The 18,800-nt window shown below is 41.7% G+C and overlaps 1 protein-coding gene across 2 annotated transcripts in view; it reads left to right on the forward strand.

Moving 5' to 3' along the window:
• tet1 (tet methylcytosine dioxygenase 1) overlaps nt 1-13,207 on the forward strand; it is a 41,405-nt gene extending 28,198 nt beyond the window's left edge. For both annotated transcript variants that reach the window (XM_012880525.3, XM_012880524.3), the window contains exons 3-12: nt 1,275-3,453; nt 4,942-5,032; nt 6,460-6,553; nt 6,717-6,925; nt 6,993-7,143; nt 7,463-7,552; nt 7,715-7,852; nt 8,538-8,714; nt 10,283-10,427; nt 10,537-13,207. In XM_012880525.3, coding sequence (XP_012735979.2) covers nt 1,275-3,453; nt 4,942-5,032; nt 6,460-6,553; nt 6,717-6,925; nt 6,993-7,143; nt 7,463-7,552; nt 7,715-7,852; nt 8,538-8,714; nt 10,283-10,427; nt 10,537-11,540 — 4,278 coding nt within the window. In that variant the 3' untranslated portion in view covers nt 11,541-13,207. The remainder of the gene's footprint in view (nt 1-1,274; nt 3,454-4,941; nt 5,033-6,459; nt 6,554-6,716; nt 6,926-6,992; nt 7,144-7,462; nt 7,553-7,714; nt 7,853-8,537; nt 8,715-10,282; nt 10,428-10,536) is intronic.
• The last annotated feature ends 5,593 nt before the right edge of the window (nt 13,208-18,800 follow it).

The following is an 18,800-nucleotide window of genomic DNA, read 5'->3' on the forward strand; positions in this document are numbered from 1 at the left end:
GGAAAGCAAACCCACAGCATGATACTGCCACCGCCGTGTTTAACCATGTATGTTGTTTGTAGGGTAATGTGCATGGTAGATTTTTTTTTGCCAGAAATTTGCATGTTGGGCAAAGAGTTTGTGTTTGGATTGCTGTTGACTTAGGTCCATCCATCCTCCCATTGGCTTTGACCTGCTTCCTTTGCCTGCTGAAGAAAACTATCACAGCAGCATGATGGTGTTAGTGTTTTACTGTTTGGATAGTGTGCTGAGGGGGGGAAAGGCATTGCTGGTGTTCCTGTTCACCTAGTTGTTTGCATGTAGGGCATGCGGTTCAGTTTTGGTGTCATCCAATCAGCGACGCCTTCTTCAGCATGTTGCTGTTTCCCCTACATGGCTTTTAGCAAATTGATTGATTTGTAGAGTCCTCTAATAATAGTTTTCCTGTCAAGAGATTCTACCACCTGAGCTGTGGATCTCTGCAGCTCCTCCAGAGTTGCCACAGACCTCTTGGCTTCTTCCCTGATTAATACTCTACGATTAATTTTAGGTGAACTGTCATGTTTGAACAGGTTCGCATATACTCTTAGTTTTCAGATGTTTGCTAGAACAGAGATCCGTGATGTGTTCAGAGTTTTTTTCGTTTTATAACCTAACCATGCTTTAAACTTCTCCACAACGTTTGTCCATGGCCTGTCTGCTGTGTTCCTTGGCCTGCATGGTGTTGTTTATTCCAATGTTCTCTAACGAACCTCTGAATTACACCTCTGGTGACTTCTGGAGCCCTCACAGAACAGCTGCATTTTTACATTACACACGAGTGGACTCTTTACTTTGGGGTATCAGAGTAGAACTATTAGATAGATATGTACACCACAGTTTCCAGGTTTGTATTTCTTAAAAGAATTGAAAGCTTTGCATCATTTTCTTTAGACCTCATAATTATGCTCTGCTTTCTGGTCGGTTTAACCAATCAAATCCCTGTACAGATTTATTGCAATTTGAGGTTGTAAAAATGTGACAAAAAGGGTGTGAGTACTTTTCCAATGAACCGTCAGTGTCCATAATTAGCAGTGTTTAAAGCTTTAGGATTCCTGCATTATATATTTTATAGATGGCAGATTCTTTGTTTGCTGTGATGATTTCCACAGCTTTAATAGTGGCTGCAGCAGATGCTCGTGCCAAACTGAGAGGCAGTCTGTGTGCCGTGATTGTCGAGAGTGAACTGAATCACTGTATTCTGCCTGAGCTTGTTGAGTCACCTCTCCTCTTCATGTTTCTCCTCTGCTCCTCAGGTGGCTCCGGAAATCGGTTTGGTAAATGGCAAAGGCAAGGCACAGATGGAGGATACCCACGTGGCAGCGGAGGAGGACGAGGAGGAGGATGGCCCCACACCTCATCCTCAATCTCCCGTCATCGTTCAGTCATTCGCCAACCAAGGTGGACGTCCAGCACTTATTAAAAGAGAGCCAGAGATAGATTTGACCAACGCTGCACTTCACCGACACATATGCTCTTCTGTGACTAATCAGAATGGTTCTGATGAGAGTTTTACAAAGCCTAATGGTGCTAACGGGACCGATGGGTCTCAGTCTGATCTGAAATCAGCACGTAAAAGGACCACAATGGCAACAGAGCTTCAAAGGACTATAATCGCCGCAATCCCGAAAGACAGCTCCGAGAATGGGCCAAGGACGCCTCCAGACGACATGCCAGTTCCACTAAAGAAGATCAAACTGGAGGAGCCGTGGCTGTGGATCACTGAGCAGACCACCGCGCCGCTGAGTAGAGAAGGTGATGATACGTGCGAAGACCCACTGTCGATGCTGGCGGCGGTGGTGTGCCTGTCCGTCACAGAGAGGAAGGGGCTGGAGGAGAAACTTCTCGGGACACGGCCTTCGATTCTGCACTCCATCAAAACAGAGCCGCCAGATTTGCACTTTGTCAAAACAGAAAAAGACGAGTTGAAGAAAAGCACTCCTGCTCATTTGCAAAGGACTCTCCAGGCGGTCAAAAGTGAACCTCAAAGCGTCCTGTTGCCCAGCGTGCAGTCCTTGGCGGAGAGAAGAAACCTCAGTTTTGATCAGGCTATTGCTATCGAGGCCTTGACCCAGCTGGCCGTTATACCTCAAAGCCCCTCAGGTCCCATTAAAGCCGAACGTAATGGTGAACTTCCCATCTCTTCCCGTTCCCCCCCTTTCACCACAAATCCTGCACGGCAAGAAGCTAAACCAGCATCAGCCATCCACTACAACAAAGTCTCGGTCATCAGCTCACCACAACACCAGACGTCAGTGATACGCCCCCCTGTGGCCAGGCAGGGGAATGTCATTCAATGCTCCCGAAGGTTGAGCTCCGACACAAAACCTCCTGTGCCCGACATGGGCTCCAGCTGCAGGGAGACAGGGAAGGGTCATGTTCCTTGTGTCATCAATTCACAGTTTAGCTATAAGGACTCCGTCCACCGAGAGTCCAGCAGGGATCACGAGCGACTGGCGGAGGACAGGGAAAGGTGCGTCAATAAAGTGAGAAGGAACAGGGACGAGGAGGAAGTGGCAGCTCAGCTGGCCGATCTGGCCTTCATCATCCAGACGCGACACAATCAGCAGTCAGAGAACGACCCCCCTAAGGGAACACCCGTGTCAGCCATAAAGTACAACTACAACTCCCAGAAAGCCCCCGGTCAGAGAAAGCCCCCCTTAAAAAAAACCAAAACTACGCCCTCCAAGCCCAGGAAGAGGAAAAGCGACGGATTACAAGAGGGCGGCAGCCACAGGGCCCCGCTCTCTTCAAGGATGCCAGCCGGGGAGAGGAGCAGAGGCCAGAACGGTCTCCCGCACGGGAAGTCAAGCCGTCTCCGCAAGTACAACTTATTTTTGCCTCTGGCTCAAATCGAGCTGAAGAAGTACTTGGCTGAGGCTCAGGAGGGAATGAGGCATCTGATCCATCAAAGTAACACACACAGTACGCAAAGTCTGACTCAAAATCCCAGCGCCCTGTCAACTACGAACCTCGGTGGGGCGCGGGCAAACCAGCCGTGGTCTCCTAACGGTCTGCCTCACCAACACAATCAATGCAACGGCTTCATTGCGGGACCAGAGGAGTGCCATGTGTCCTCTCAGGTAGCGGCGCCTGTTGGTGAGCTGTGGCACAGTGCCGATCCCACAACCAGCCCCGCAAAACCAGCTTTTCCCAGCAACGCCAATGGGTTCCATGTTCTGACGAATGGCTTTTCAGGGCCTCCTGATTCCCCTCCCCCAAGCCAGCAGAGCTACTACAAGTTAGAGACGTCAGGGTCCGTCACTGTCCTGTCCACGGCTGCCGACGGGGCTCATCCTGCGGAGTCGACGCCAACGAAGAACGATGTCAACAGCTTCCTGGAGTCTCCTATGAGTTTTCTGGATACCCCTATCAAGAACCTGCTCAATACGCCTTCCAAGAAAATGGCGGATCTTCCATCCTGTCAGTGTGTTGGTGAGTTTACTCTGCTTTAAATTATTCACTGAGATCGTTTCAGTTCCCTCCACGCGTATCAACGCCCATGGTGATGGTTGTATAAAAAAGAAGTACAGTTAATGTATCTTGTTGCGTAATCTCACTCTTAATCAAATATGACCTTTCGTTTGAGGATATTTATTTGGGGGCTGCAGTTGAGGCTGAAACCCTTTTGGGGTGTGTCTTTCCAGCTTTCAGACTGAATTGGTTTCTCCGTTCATTGCAAGGTAACTCAAGCTAAGTCATGCTGAATGGAGACCGATTATCAAGTCTTGCCATAGAATGGACTTATGACTTTGACTAGGCCGTTCTGACAGATCAGTAATGTTTTTGCTTCTCAAAGATGACCCTGTATTTAGCTCCATCCATTCCCACATCTTGGCCAAAACGGGCTCCCACAGCATGCTTGTTGTGGGAAATTTCGTCTTACCACACTATCTCAAAAGAAAGATCGGCAGAGAGCTTGATTAAAAGTTGCTCTGGCGACATTTTCTCTCACCGGAGCTGTGGATCGCCGCAGCTCATCCAAATTCATCAAAGGCATCTTTGTTGCTTCTCTGATTAACACCCTTCCTTCTTGGCCTGTCTTTTTAGCCAGGACGGCCATGTCCTGACGCGTTTGTGGTTGCAGCGTACTCTTTCCACTGAACAGCTCTCTGGGAGATGTTTAAAGCTTAGGATGTTGCTTTTTTTTTTTAGCCTCACCTAGCTTTAAAGTTCCCAACAACTTTCTTCCTGATCTGTCTGCCATGTTCCCTGGTCTTCATTGTGGTGTTTGATCACTAATGTTCCCTTGCAACCCTCTGAGGCCCTTGAAGAACAGCTGTTATATTATTACAACTGGTTGCACTGGATTTTATTAATTGACCGCAGTTAAAGGGGGGTAGCCTCCGAGTTTTATTCGCAAAGACATTTAAAACCGTGTTTAATTTTTCTTTAAGTTCCCAAATATGTGGCCCTTAGCGTAGACATGTCCCATAAAACCAGTTTAAGATCACAAGAGGACAAAATGCTCAAGGTAGGGCTTGCAGAATATCGCAAGACGAAATCAACTGCAGCTAACCCACATTTTCCTTTTCTTTCTCTTTCCATCTCTCTAACCACCATTTTCTGCGAGCTTAAGCACCTCAGCCATTAAAAAATATACATTTGGCAGTTAGAGACCAATCAACCTGCCAAGTATATTGCTGCCAAGCAGGGTGTGAATGCATGGAGCTTGATATATATGTCACTTTACCAAATATCACATCTAACCCGCGCTTTGTAATTGCAGTACTGCAAACATTAATGCTGCAACGACGATTGCACTTTGATAGATAACGCTGCTCTAGTTCGAGGGGTCTGAACATTTTTGCAATGCACAGTTCATCAACACGAGGTTCCCCCTGTGAAGATAGTCTCTAAGCTGTGCTGCTGCGTCAGCAACCAGGGAGGTTTTAACATAAACTACGTTTTTGTCTTTCACAGACCAGATCATTGAAAAGGAGGAAGGCCCTTACTACACTCATCTTGGGGCAGGGCCCAACGTGGCTGCTGTGAGGGAAATGATGGAAAACAGGTAAATTGACTTGTTTGAATTGACAATCTTAGGACCACCTGGTTCCCCAACGGTAAAGGAATACGTTACAGAGACCCTGAGTAAGAAGGAAGTTTGGGTTAAGGTAGTTTAACACATGCGCCACTTGTCACACTATACAACACATGAGCACAAAGCAGGCTGAAACAGGAAACCCCTCAAGCTGAGACCAGGGAGGCCCATAAGCTTGGATGACAGCTTGTTTCTTTGCTGCCATCACTGTCCAACTGACAGCCTGGTCTTATTGGACCAATAGGAAATAACAACTAGGTTCAGAGAAAATTATAGTACCAGATAGCGTTAAGATGCATGGAGAGCTTTTGTAAGCTAATGTCCCAAGTGTCAGTATAATAAAGTCTGATTATTGTGGTTTGGCTCCTACAAAAAAAAAAAAAAGCTTCTGTGGCAATAAGTATAAACTCTTTAATGATAGCTGTGATGGAAATGAGTGGAAACAGACGGTGCATTAGAGAGGATGGTGAACCGAGCCATTGTGGTGCTAGGGATGAAAAGGTTCAGAGTTTTTTTATATTACTGTAATAAAATATTTAAGTTAGCAATGCTGTTTTAAAATGAAATCAACACTAAAACCCGACGAGTTAACTGCGATAGGAAAGAGTCCAGGTCCTCAGGTGGCAATTAAGGGTATATGAACCGCCGCTAAAAGTTGCTGATTTTGGTCACTGCAGACGATAGGATTTCTGAAGAGGTTGTAGTTTTTCCCACATGCAGAAGGGAATAATATATTAGTAGTCCTCTATCATTAGCTGCATATTCACTAATGTTAAGTGTGGCTACTTTTAGCAGTACAGTCAGGAAAATGAGTACATTGTTGACTTAGTCTGCTGACACATTTTCTGTGACTTCATTTAATGAAGGACAGCTATCAGATCTGGTAATATATGGGATATATAATAGAACTGCTTCTACTAGTCATAATAATGATTTTGATAATTGCGTTTATCTTGTTGGGTCAGACTGAAAAGTAGCGCCAATTCATGAAACATGTCATCTCAAGGCACTTTCCAAAGTTAAAAGCTAATGCACACTAATTAAAAAAGTAAAAAAGGGTCCCGTGGCTGCCTTTTTTTTTTCTTTACTTGTTTTGAAGCTGGTAAAAACAAGACATTGGGACCAATATTCTTTAAAGCAGCACCAATCAGTGATCACAGACTGTGTAGTAAAAAACAGAAGTTAGTATTGAATAATTAATCCTAATATTTCCTATAGTTCCCCAACCCTAGGTCTCTGAGCAAGTTCCCACTGCTCTCTTAATGATGGGTTAAATCTAGTAGTCGTTTATCATTGGATGTGTATGTATGTTGCAATGACAAATATAGATGGTTATCATGTTATTATTATCGTATTCAACATGCTGAGGTTGATAAATGTTTGTTGTCGTCCCACAGGTATGGCGCCAAAGGAAATGCAGTGAGGGTGGAGGTTGTTGTCTACACAGGGAAAGAAGGCAAGAGCTCCCAGGGGTGTCCCATAGCTAAATGGGTATGTGTTTGCTGTAATGCTCACAGTCTCATGTTTTCCTCACGCTGAACGCATGTTGAAGCCAGCCGTGCATTTGGGGAAACCACGTCTCCCTTTTCAAGCATCGTTTTGTGACCGTCGTCTGCCCACCATGTGACTCGTTTCCTCTCGAATCGCCCGGCAGGTGATCCGACGTGAGAGTGAAGAGGAGAAGCTGCTTTGTTTGGTTCGCCGAAGGCCAGGGCACTACTGCGAGACAGCCGTGTTGGTGATCCTCATCCTGGCGTGGGAGGGAATCCCTCGTGGGGTGGCGGACCACCTTTACCAAGACCTCACACAGACCCTCTTTAAATATGGCTCCCCTACCAGCCGCCGCTGCGCCCTCAATGAAGAGTGAGTTGGGCTTCTTCCTCACAACCGTCTCTGATGCCTCTCTGATCTAACCTCTCTGTCTCTGCAGTCGCACGTGTGCATGCCAGGGTCTGGACCCAGACACGTGTGGAGCCTCGTTTTCCTTTGGCTGTTCCTGGAGTATGTACTTCAATGGCTGCAAGTTTGCCCGCAGCAAAGTGCCCCGAAAGTTTCGTCTGCTCGGAGACCTTCGGGAGGAGGTTAGGGGACGCTCGCTCGCGGCCTTAAAGTCTGCACTTAGAAAAATCCTGAAATACCACTAGGACCTGCCGCTCCTCTGTTTGTTTTGTCTGTGTAATCGGTGCAAGTTTGATCTGTTTTATGGTATAAAATAAATTACAGCAGTTTCTTTCATTAAGCTTTACTTAATTTACTAAACATTCCCACAATCAATCCAGTTTTTTTTTGCCCCCTAGTGGCCAGTGTTGAGTACGACCTTTGATGCTGCACAAACAAAACAAATTTTTCAGCAGCCTTAATTAATAAAATTAAAAAAAATCCAAAATCTGTTTCTTTTAGGAGGAGAAGATCGAGAACAGCCTCCAGAGTTTGGCCACTGATCTCGCCCCACTCTACAAAAAACTGGCTCCTGCGGCGTTCCAAAACCAGGTATGAAACATAAACCTGAATGAAACATTCCTCTTCATTATAAACAGCATTTTCTGTGCTTTATTTATTTTGTGTCTTTTGAAATAGAGTTGTTACATACAACCTTGTAGATTCTTCACTGACAACACTGTGAACAAACGTGTTATTCTCCTTCTGTCACAGGTGGAGTATGAGGCATCAGGGGACGCTTGCCGTCTGGGCAGGAAGGAGGGACGACCTTTTTCAGGGGTTACAGCCTGTGTAGATTTCTGTGCCCACGCTCACAAAGACACCAGCAATATGAACAACGGCAGCACCGTGGTAAGCATGCTTCATCAATTTTTATCAGCACTATTATTTACTTTTAGACAGGAGCCACAGTGCTATACAAAAGTATTAACTTTGTAGTTTTTTTTGTCAAACTAAAACCACACAATTAATGTGTTTTTTGTTGATTTATGTTCTAGATCAGCATAAATGTTAAATGCCTGAGAAATTGTTCATGATTTCCAAATTTATTCTACAAATAAAAAATCTAAAACGTGTGGCATGCATTTGATTCAGCACCCCTGAATGGTTTCTTTCTAGAACCGGCTTTGCCAGCTGCCATTACAGCTGCTAGTCTTATTGGTTGTGTTTCTACCAGCTGTGAACATCTGGAGGCAGAAAACCTTTGCTAATTCTTCTTTACAAAATAGCTCAAGCTCAGTCATATTTGAAGGGAAATGTCTTTAAACAGCCATCTTTAAATCTTTCTTCAGATTTTCAGTTTGTCAACTACAGGGTCACAGCCTTAAAGTGGATCACAACCAATTTTTGGTCAGTTTCTGGCCTTTTTGTGGTAAAAAAAAAACGACAAGTTAGACTTGCTTGCCATACTCCTTACAGTAGGCGGTGATCAGTTCCTGCACTGCAAGTCGTCACCCATCATTTCACACCATAGAAGAAGACACTCAACGTTGTATATATTTAGGTTAGAATGAAAAACTTTACATCTGTTTTGCAGGTTTGCACTTTAACAAAGGAAGATAACCGCGCAGTGCGGAATATACCGGAGGACGAACAGCTTCACGTTCTCCCGCTCTACAAGATCTCGGACAGAGATGAGTTTGGTCAGCCTGACGGCCAGTGGGCCAAGATCCGGAGCGGCGCTTTGCACGTTCTCTCCTCCTTTCCCAGAGAGGTGAGTTGACAGTGAAGCAGGGTTTGACATTTAGGAAATGATCTTTGTCAGGTTGTAGTTTCATAATAATTTTATATATTTTACCATAATTTTAATCCAAATGAAATGTACCCAATGTATTTATTAGGTTTTTACATGTCAAGGCAACGTAAATTAAAACTGCAAATTCAAATTTCTGTTCAGTCCCTTTCATTCTGATAGCACTAAAGAGAATGTTGCACTAGAGCAACCGTTTCTGTTAAAATCCCACCAAAATAGTAAACAGAGTCCACCTGTGTGTAATTTCATCTCAGTCCACCTAAACATGTAAGCCAAGCAAAGAAGACATCATCAAAGGCCACAGAAAAAGCCTGTGGTGACTCTGGAGGAGCTGCAATTTGTTGACAGAACAACTATTAGTTGTGCGCTCTAAAAGCCCGGCTGTTAAGGAGGATTGGGATGAAAGAAAGCCTTAATAAGTTCTGTTTGTAGTTTGCCAGAAGCCATGTAGGAGACACAGCAAATGCAAAAGAAAGTTATCTGGTCACATTAGATCCAAACTGAACTTTGTTGCCTGCATGCAAAATTCTGTATGCTGTCATATATTCTATAGGTTAGAATTTTATCAAAAGTCACTTTGTTTCAGTAACCCAATTAACACATTATATAGATTAATTAATCACAGGCTGATGTTTTAAAGCCCTTATTTCTGTTAATAACAATGTTTTTTTTTTCGTTTGCTCACATATAATTAAAACACAGCATTTAAGATTAGAAAATTACAATCTACCAGTAAAAAACATAAATATTTAATACAGAAATGAAAAGTGGGCTTAATAAAAAAGTATGTTTGATACTAAATATGTATTGAATATGTGCAAATGACAGAAAAATAACCGGGCACATAACCCAAACACATTATTCCGATAAAAACACACGGTGCTGGCAGCATCATGTTGTGGGGATGCAATTCTCCAGCAGGGACAGGAAAACAGGCGAGATGAATAAAGCAAATAAATCCTGGAAAAAAACCTGTTAGAGGTTAGAGGCAGAAGATCTGAGACTGGGACAGAGATTCGCCTTCCAGCTGGACAACACTTCACAGCCAGAGCTCCAGTGGTATGGCTTAGATCAAAGCATGTTCCTGTGATAGAGTGGCCAAGCCAAAAATATTAGCCTAAATCCAGCTGAGCATCTGGGGCAAGACTTGAACATTTATGTTGACAAAAAAAATCAGTCCAACAACAGCTTGAGCTGTTTTGCAAAGACAAGGCAAACATTTCAAATTTAAAGCTGTTTTACGTGCTTTAAAATACTTGCAGAGCTCTAATTGTAGCAGAACGTGGTCTACAAATGATTGAATAAACAGGACTTCAGTGAAAATGCAGGCTACACTTTTCAGAATCATATTTGTACAAACATTTAAAACTCGGTTCTTTCCACTTCACAATTATGCACTACTTTGCATTTCAAACAGTAAGATACATAAAGGTTTGTGGTTGTGAAAAGAGGCATTAATACTTTTGCAAACACTATAATATGTTAATTTTTTATTGATTTTCATATTTCTGGGGGCCATGTTTTTTCAGGTGCGTCTGCTGGCTGAGCCTGTGAAATCTGCTCGTAAAATACGACAGGAAGCTCGTCTAAAGGCTCAGGCAGAAAAGATGGAGAAGAAGCTTGGGGTGTCTCCTCTCACTCCTGGGAAAGTCAAATCTGAAACCCCCAACAAAGGTAGCGCATCCACACACATTATCGTTTTTTTTGCTTTGATGAGAAACTTACAGAAAGTAATCATTTTATCGTTGTGTTGCACAAACATGTCATCTGCTTGCCCAAAAAGAGCCACAAGGCTTCTACAGCTCTTACAGAACGCCACCGAGACCCACCAGCATTGGCAGGTCCCCGCCAGAGAGGAACCAGCCCCCTGCCTACGGCCAGAGCGTCAGCGGCGGCTCGCCTGCAGGTGCAGGGGTCCTCCCCTCCAGCCACCGTGGCGTATCAAGCCTCGGCTTTGAGCAGAACGGGGTAGCCGTCGGCTATCACGCCGCGGGTAACACTATGAGTGGATTATCTCCAACTCCTGGAGAGCAGGGTGCTTTGTTAGAACACATACCTCCACAGAACATCAGCAATGGCTATCCCTTTAAAGCTGAGCCCAGCGAGGTGCGCTGCTCTGCTCTGCACAGACTGTCCCCCTCTTCCTTCTCCCCCAGACCTACCTCTGAGGGCCTCTACAGCAGGCTCAACGGACTTCTTCGGGCTGCAGAAAGTGTCGCGGGAGAGGTCGGGGGTCACGACCTCCCTCCAGGCCAATCGCTCCCCTCGCAGGCTCCCCCGCTCGAACCGCATAAGACGGAGCAGGAAGAGGTGTGGTCCGACAGCGAGCACAACTTCCTGGACGAGGACATAGGCGGGGTCGCCGTGGCGCCGTCGCACGGCTCCATCCTGATCGAGTGCGCACGGCGCGAGCTCCACGCCACCACCCCCATCCTCAAGCCGAACCGCCACCACCCCACCCGCATCTCCCTGGTCTTCTACCAGCACAAATCCCTGAACGAGCCCGGCCACGGGATGGCGATGTGGGACGCCAAGGTGGCCAAGCGGGAGCGGGAGCGGGAGGAGGCGGAGAGGCTGCGGACGGAGGGGAGCAACGGCGAGGCGAAGAGCAGGAAGACATCAGGGGACGGAAAGGGAGAGGAGGACGGGGAGGAGGAGACGGAGCAGGCAGGGAGGGCAACGAATGTCCCGACGCGCCAGGCTTGTACCGCGCCGACGGGCGGGGTCACCACCGTGTCTCCCTACGCACTTACACATGTGACGGGCCCTTACAATCGCTGGTCTTAGTCGCCGTGTTTCAGCAGACTCACTCAAAACTCCTACACCATGGTTCTGCCTTACCTCATTCAGCTTCAGACCGCTACTCTCATCGTTATCGTGTGGGTTTTTTTTTTTTAGTTTTTTTTAATTGTGCTTTTCTAATGTCTGCTAACTTTGTCCTTCTTTGAGTTTGCCTTCTTCGGCGATGAGAAGGACCAAAGTTTGTTGGCTTTTTAACTGTGAGTTTCGGTGCTGGTTTTTAATGTAAAGAGATGGTGCTTTGAAGCAAGATGTTTTTAAACTGATTTTATACACAGGATTTAGAAGAAAAAAAAAAGATGTGATTATTTATTCTTATCATAACAATTTCTATTTAATTTCTGATGTAAGCCTGTTTACTGCAAGATGTCTATGATACCCTGCTTTATATTGTACACTAGGAGTGTACCTGGGTGCCATTCTCACTGTAACCGTGGTTTAGCAACTTCTGTGCTTCACACAATTTTATTTACTACAGATTGTCACATGTAGCATTGTGCTTTTTCCTTTCGCTGCCTCCGTCTTGTGTTGCAGTGACGTGCGGTGAGGTTCATGACTGGTGAGGCACTGACGCCTCGGGAGTCGGATGCACAACTATATGAACTTAAAATAGAAGCTTTTGTGTCAATTTTGTCTTTAACTTAAACATTTAGTTGTTTTAAAAGCTTTTAATAATTGTTTAATCAATTCAAGACAGTTCAATAATGCAATAGCAAGAAAGACAAAGTAATAGTTTATTATAAAATTTGATCTTTTAACTTTTTTACGCTAATCTCCCTTTTATTTTTTAAATTGAAAATTGTGTATGATCTTCTTACTTTTATTTGTGTATGAGGTCTTTGCGCCTATCTCTCTCTATGAATATCCTCATCAGTGTGAGGTAAAAGCCATCCTTGTTTGCCTTTATTTTTAAAACTCTTGTCATATTCTGACTGGATGGCTTCCAGTCTTTTCAATGAGGAGAGAACAAATGGAAAATAAAATATGAAAATAAAAAGGCAAGTAGAGCAGGAAAAGGCGCAGTTTTTAGATGTCGTTTTTTTAATTTGCCAGAACAAATTGCAGTGAGTGTACCTTTAGTCTTCTTGGTGCCACATCCATCCGCACCTTCTGCGCCAGCTGCCTGCATCTGTCAGCGCGCGCCATCATAGGGGAGGCACAGCTCCTCGCTGCCGTGCCCCGCCCACGTATTTTAATTAGGCAAGGCAAGTTTGTTTGTATAGCACATTTCAGTAACAAGACTATCCAAAGTGCTGAACGAGCAATGCGTAAATTCAGCAACTTTAACCATAACAATTTTAAAATCATACTGAAAACAATGTTATAGAACAGCCAAGTGGTCAAATTGATTTTCACTTATCATTGTTAGTATTTTACCTGTCATGGTGACAGCAGAGGAAGTGTCCCACCTGTGTCCCCTGACCGCACGTCACTGCTCTGTTGGTGGTTAGGGAAAGAAATGTACTTATTTGATTCATTTTCTGTTCTGTTTTTTTCCTTATTTAGATATTCTATTTCTTGAACTCACAGCTATAGATGGCATAATGAGAAGCACATTTTTTTCATTTCCCTTAACAGTGCGTAGGCCTGCACATGTACGTACTGACAGAGATACTATACAGTAAATGTTACAGTTAAGCATGTACTGTGTTTTATTCTGCGGTATTTCTTCAATAATTAGCTTTTTATTCAGTTTGTTAAAAATGGCACACATATCTAATGAGATTCAGTACTCGCCACGTTATTGAGTCATGAGAAACCGCAGCGGTTAGTTACTTATCAGTTTGACCAGAGCCGGTCCAAGGCTGGTTGAGGCTGTAAACAGAGTTTGATTTGGGGTCCCTGCAGCTACCATCTGTCACCACAGCTCAGCTAATGTCTCCTTCATATCTTCCATGTACAAATGTACATGCGTTATACGTCAAAAAAACATTAGTCTACAATTGCCATTAATTTTTTCTAGTTTTTTTTTAGCCTCTTCTGCTCTTTCAATCATTTAAATGTTAAAACGTTTAGCTCTTTCAGTAAATTATGGCCCTGGCCTTCTCTAAATGCCTAGTCTACTTTTTGAGGTATTTGTTATTTTCTGAACATATTCACTGTAGAAATTAATGGGGATGCTTTCAAATAATTCAAACACCTTTTGCCCTTTAAAGTCCAACTACTTTCAGCAGGAAATATTTTTGATATTTTACCATTTTTATAAAATCACAGTTTGCATGCATTGTTATTATGAACATTAGCATGTTCACTATTGCTACCCCCCAAAGAGCATATAAATTGTCACTATTGTTATCAACTGCGCCAATATTAGCATGGCAACTAAAGTTTAGATTTAAGCTAATGCATAATGCATCATTTAGTGTAGCATTTAGTTAGAAATTACCTGAGCTAACTTGCTTAAACGTTAGCTAATGTTAACTTGTCCAGGGTTTTTGCAAGTTTTCAAAGTTTTACTCTCACACTACATTTAATGAGGTCTTCCACTTTTGAATAGCATTTTTAAACACATTTATTTCATAAATTGTTCTTATAATATTTCACAACCCACCTATTTAGCCTGCAGCATTCCCCTGTTGTGGAGTGCATGCACATTTGTATCTTGCTGTGATTAGAGATAGACACAGAAATTAGTTGCTGACTGAAATTTGACAAATTTCAGCTTGATTGGTGGTGCAGAGTTTAAATCATATTGCAGTATTTTATAGAATTCATCACTTGCTTGTTGGCTATATTTCTCAGTCAGATCCTCTCAAATCCTTCTCTAAAAATACACCTTACTAATTTAAACAGTTATACTATTAGAGCATTTGTGCTGCTAAACAGTTCTCAGTATTAGATTGGTTACAATTTGAAACTTGCAGCACTTAACGGTAATAGTGCTCTCTTGGAATCAACACTAAAAAGTAAAGAAAAGCATCATTTTGGAAATTGATATTGGCTCTATATTCTCTATAAACTCGCACAGAGGGAGCAGTTTTAGTCATTCAAACTGTGCTAATCCTGCTACTTGTTGCTAGAAGAGGCTAAAGGCAGTTTAAATGCACACTTGCGTTATAATTTATATTAATTTCTATCACAGAAATGGTTTCAACTTTGCCTCTGCTCTTATTATATTAATATAAATAATAAATAAAAAACCCTGGGGTGGACCTTTGCAGCTGTTTAGTTTGTTTATTCCTTGGGCCGGCTCTTGGATTCCACGCTTTGAATGGGCTTCTTTCATAGGGAACAACTGTGATCATAATAATTCAGAACCTAACTGTACATTTTATTGGTGCTATCTCATCATAAACCGTAGAAATGCCAGATGTCAACACAAAGCTGTCTTAGCAAATGCTGAATCAAACTTCTCCCATTTGTTGTAAAAACCACTTGAACACCGTGTCGCACTCAAGCAATTGCTTATGATGTTTTTTCAAGTGCTCAGCTCTTGTCAACAGATATCTTATTACAGGGTCTCAATAAAGGGGCTACTATTAGCTCCTAGTAATTTTTGTACCCATTTAAGAGAAGCTCTTTATTTTAGAAATATAGATGAACGCAACTTTAGCACAACTCTTCACTCACATTCACACTAAGACTGATGGCATTACATTTTCCGCGGAAACCTTTTGGTCACATGCATAAAATTGGTTTTGGTGCTAAAGGAAGACATGTCAAAGTGCAGACACTGACCTAAACTGGTTCTAAACTTTTTATTGGTGCTTTTTGTAGAACGTATTCATGTGGTATGTATTCAACAAACATTGTGTCATTTCCTTTGACGAATACTGGCAGACAAGGGACATCAAAGAAGAATTAACTTTTTTTCAATTGCCAGTTCAAGTTGCAAAGTGGTGCAGTTTTTCATTTAAAGTTTAAATGTCTTCCTCAGATAAATAATTCTCCAGCAGCTCTTAAAAATTCAGAACCTACATGCAAAAAATAAATGAATGTAAACTGTTTAGTACCCGTTGACTTTTAAACATCACATGGTAAAATGAAAATTGTAATTTTTTTTATTATTATTATTATTTCTTTTGGACGGACATTTTCAGTCCACATGGAACATTTTTGTAACAAGCACCAGCATTGAGAGAGATTGTAAATACGTATGTGAACCACATTCTTTTTACTGTACTGTTAAAGGTGTTTTAGACAATGGGTGATCTTGCTTATTTTAAAGCTGAATTACTGTATGTTGCTAATAGTATATCCAGTTTAGACTTGAGAAGAGACTAAATTTAGCATTCCTTTTATGGATGGCTCAACTCTTTCGGGATTGTGAAATAAAGTCATATTTATATTTTGGACCTCATCTTGATTTACTCCTTGTATTTATTTCTGTTTCTGTTTTCTACAATAGCTTTATTTCTTCAAGGCTGACTGATAGGTTCCAGTGTGTTTATAATATATAGTTTAAACCAGAACTTTACATACACTATAAAAAAAAATAATAATAATTCTCTCACTGTCTGACATTCAGGCAAGCTATTCCTTTCCTGTTTTAGGCCAAGTAGGATAACCAGAATTATCTCTATTTGCTAAATAATATACCTTTAGAGAGATTTTTGATTATTTCTTCAAAATGTAAAAGTTTACATTCACTAAGATTACTATGCTTTCAAACAATTTGTGAAAACTCAGAGGATGTAATGGTTTAGACCTAGACTTAGACAACTTTATTTGTCAATTTGTATGCACAGAGTGCGTACAGAACGAAATTTTGTTGCATACAGCTTGTAAAATTGCAGTAAAAATTTAATTACAGAATGAGGTGCAGCAGTGATTTAAAAGTAAACAATTTAAATGTAGACAATGCGGGAGAAGTCACAGTGTACATGTGAGCATTTTTAAAACCATTTATATGTGCAGAATTGATTGTGCATGGGCATTTGTGCAGGAATACAGCTTGTAACTTACAGTAGATTTAAAATACAGTATAAGGTGCAGCACTGATTAAAAGTAAAACAATTGAAATGTAAACAATGCAGGAGAAGGTCACAGTGTACAGGTGAATATTTAAAAAAAAAACAATTGTATGTACAGAATTTGAAAACTAAGAGTTCGACAGTATTTGTAATGCTAGATGGAGAAGCAATGATGCAAAATGTGCAAATATGCAAATGTTGTGCAGAGTTTATGGGTTATAGTTAGTTTATAAGCTTCAGATAGGTTTATTTAAAATAATTTTATTTAACTGGAAGCACATTTTCAGAAACATTGTGAGGCAACATCTTAAACACGCTGTTTTTTTGTGGGACACCATAGAGAAATCCAAACAAATCCACCTACATATCAAGAGGAGACATGCGAGCCTCTGTCTGGTTCACCCATGGGATTCATTTCTCGGTTGCCTGAAGGTGCCACGTTCATCTGTTCAAACAGAAACAAGCTATGTGCTAATTAACTCCAAAACAACAGCTAAATACCTTGTGAAGATCCTGGCTGAAGCTGATGTGGTGTGCACTTACCTCCGGGACAAAGACCCTAATTTTTGGAGACATCATGTGGTCTGAATAAAATAGTATGTAACTGGGTTAGGCTTGCAGAAAACACCATTCCCCTTGCAACGTATAGAGTTGGCAGCTTCATGTGTGATATGTTTGCTGGAAGATGGTGTGATTCATTTTACAAAGTAGATGCCATCGTGGGAAAAGAACATAGCGTATAAAATGATTGATACATCTCAAGACAATAGCCAGGAAGTTGAAGCTAGGGCACAAATGGTGGTTCAAAATGGACGGTGACCTTAAACATACCACCAGCTTAGCTCCACAGTGGTCTTAGGACCCTCTCCAGTTTATGAGCAGAGCTAAAAAGGATGCTTAGGGGTTATTTAGTTACAACTTTTGAAAACACTGTCACAGTAATGCACTTATAAAAGTAATACAGTATATATTGCTGTAGGCAGTACCCTTCACAGTGTAGTAATAGCACAAGACATTAGATGATGCCATGTGCACTGAAGCGACAGAAATTAGTTACTTATTCAGAACTAATTTTATCTTCACATCAGTGTAACGTTACATCTCCAGCAAACAAAACTGATGAGACATTTATGCACCACATGGCAGCTATTGTTGAAGTTTCAGTTTTTGCTATCAATAAAGCCATATCTTCATTTTCAATCTTGTACAAGTGTTCACATCCTTTTAGCTTTTTCACATTTGATCACATTCTAATCATAAAGATCATTCCTTTTTTTTATTATTGTTTGTGACAAACCAACACAATGTACCACAAAACTGTGAAGTCGAAGGAATATAATCCATGGCTTTCAGACTTTCTTTTTTTTTTTTTACCAATACAGCTCTGAAATGTTTTAAGTGCATTTGGATATAGCCCTTTTTTAGACTTGGTGCCCTTACATGAAATATGTAATAACAATAATAGTAATAGTAATGGAAAGAGTGGAATTGTTGACCAATCAAAATCTAGAGATAAAACTAGAAAACAGTTTTTTAATAACATTTAAGTGTGCAATCTGACTGATTTTGCGCTATTTTGACAGAATAAATGGTCAAGAATTTCAGTCCGTTGATGTGCACAGCTGGTAAAGATAAGCCCCAAAAGGCTTTCAGCTATAATTATACCAAAATGTATTGACTAAGGGGGGTGAGGATCATTACAACTGCACTCAATGTGATTTTCATTTGTTAAAAAAAGACTGTACTACCTTATCACTGATCTTTCTATTTTGTGTTTGACCATCACATAAAATCCTGTACAGAGAGGTTTGCTGTGGTGATATCAACAACACTGAAAATGTCTAAAGAGAATTAATATTTTTGCAAAGCCTTATGTTCATTGTGCTAATTCTGTCTTGTATCACCAGTTTTTGTGCACTAGAAATACTTGATTTGGAGAAGAACTGTAAAAATAAGTAAAAACTTTGAACAATAAGGTTATACAAGCTGCATTTGTTAATATACTGCTTGGGATAATTTTACCTATATATAATAAATGCCCAGCAACAAATTACCTATATATAATAAATGCCCAGCAACAAAGAGAACTGGTAGTTTCCCTGTATAAATGAAAGTTAGCAAATGATGGATGAATGCAGTCTTTAACATTTTTAATGATTGCCACTAGCATTCATCCCAATAAGGGATGACTTTAAAAAGGCCTGGCATTGCCACTCAGGGGGTAAAGTGGTCACCAAACACTCCTCACCCCAAGTACACACACCGATTTGTGTGATGTTGTCCTTGATGTGCTTCTCTCATGTTGACTGGAAGGCTCTTTCCAGAAGGGGATGCA

Source organism: Fundulus heteroclitus, chromosome 22 (assembly GCF_011125445.2).
Source record: "Fundulus heteroclitus isolate FHET01 chromosome 22, MU-UCD_Fhet_4.1, whole genome shotgun sequence".
Classification (NCBI taxonomy): Eukaryota; Metazoa; Chordata; class Actinopteri; order Cyprinodontiformes; family Fundulidae; genus Fundulus; species Fundulus heteroclitus.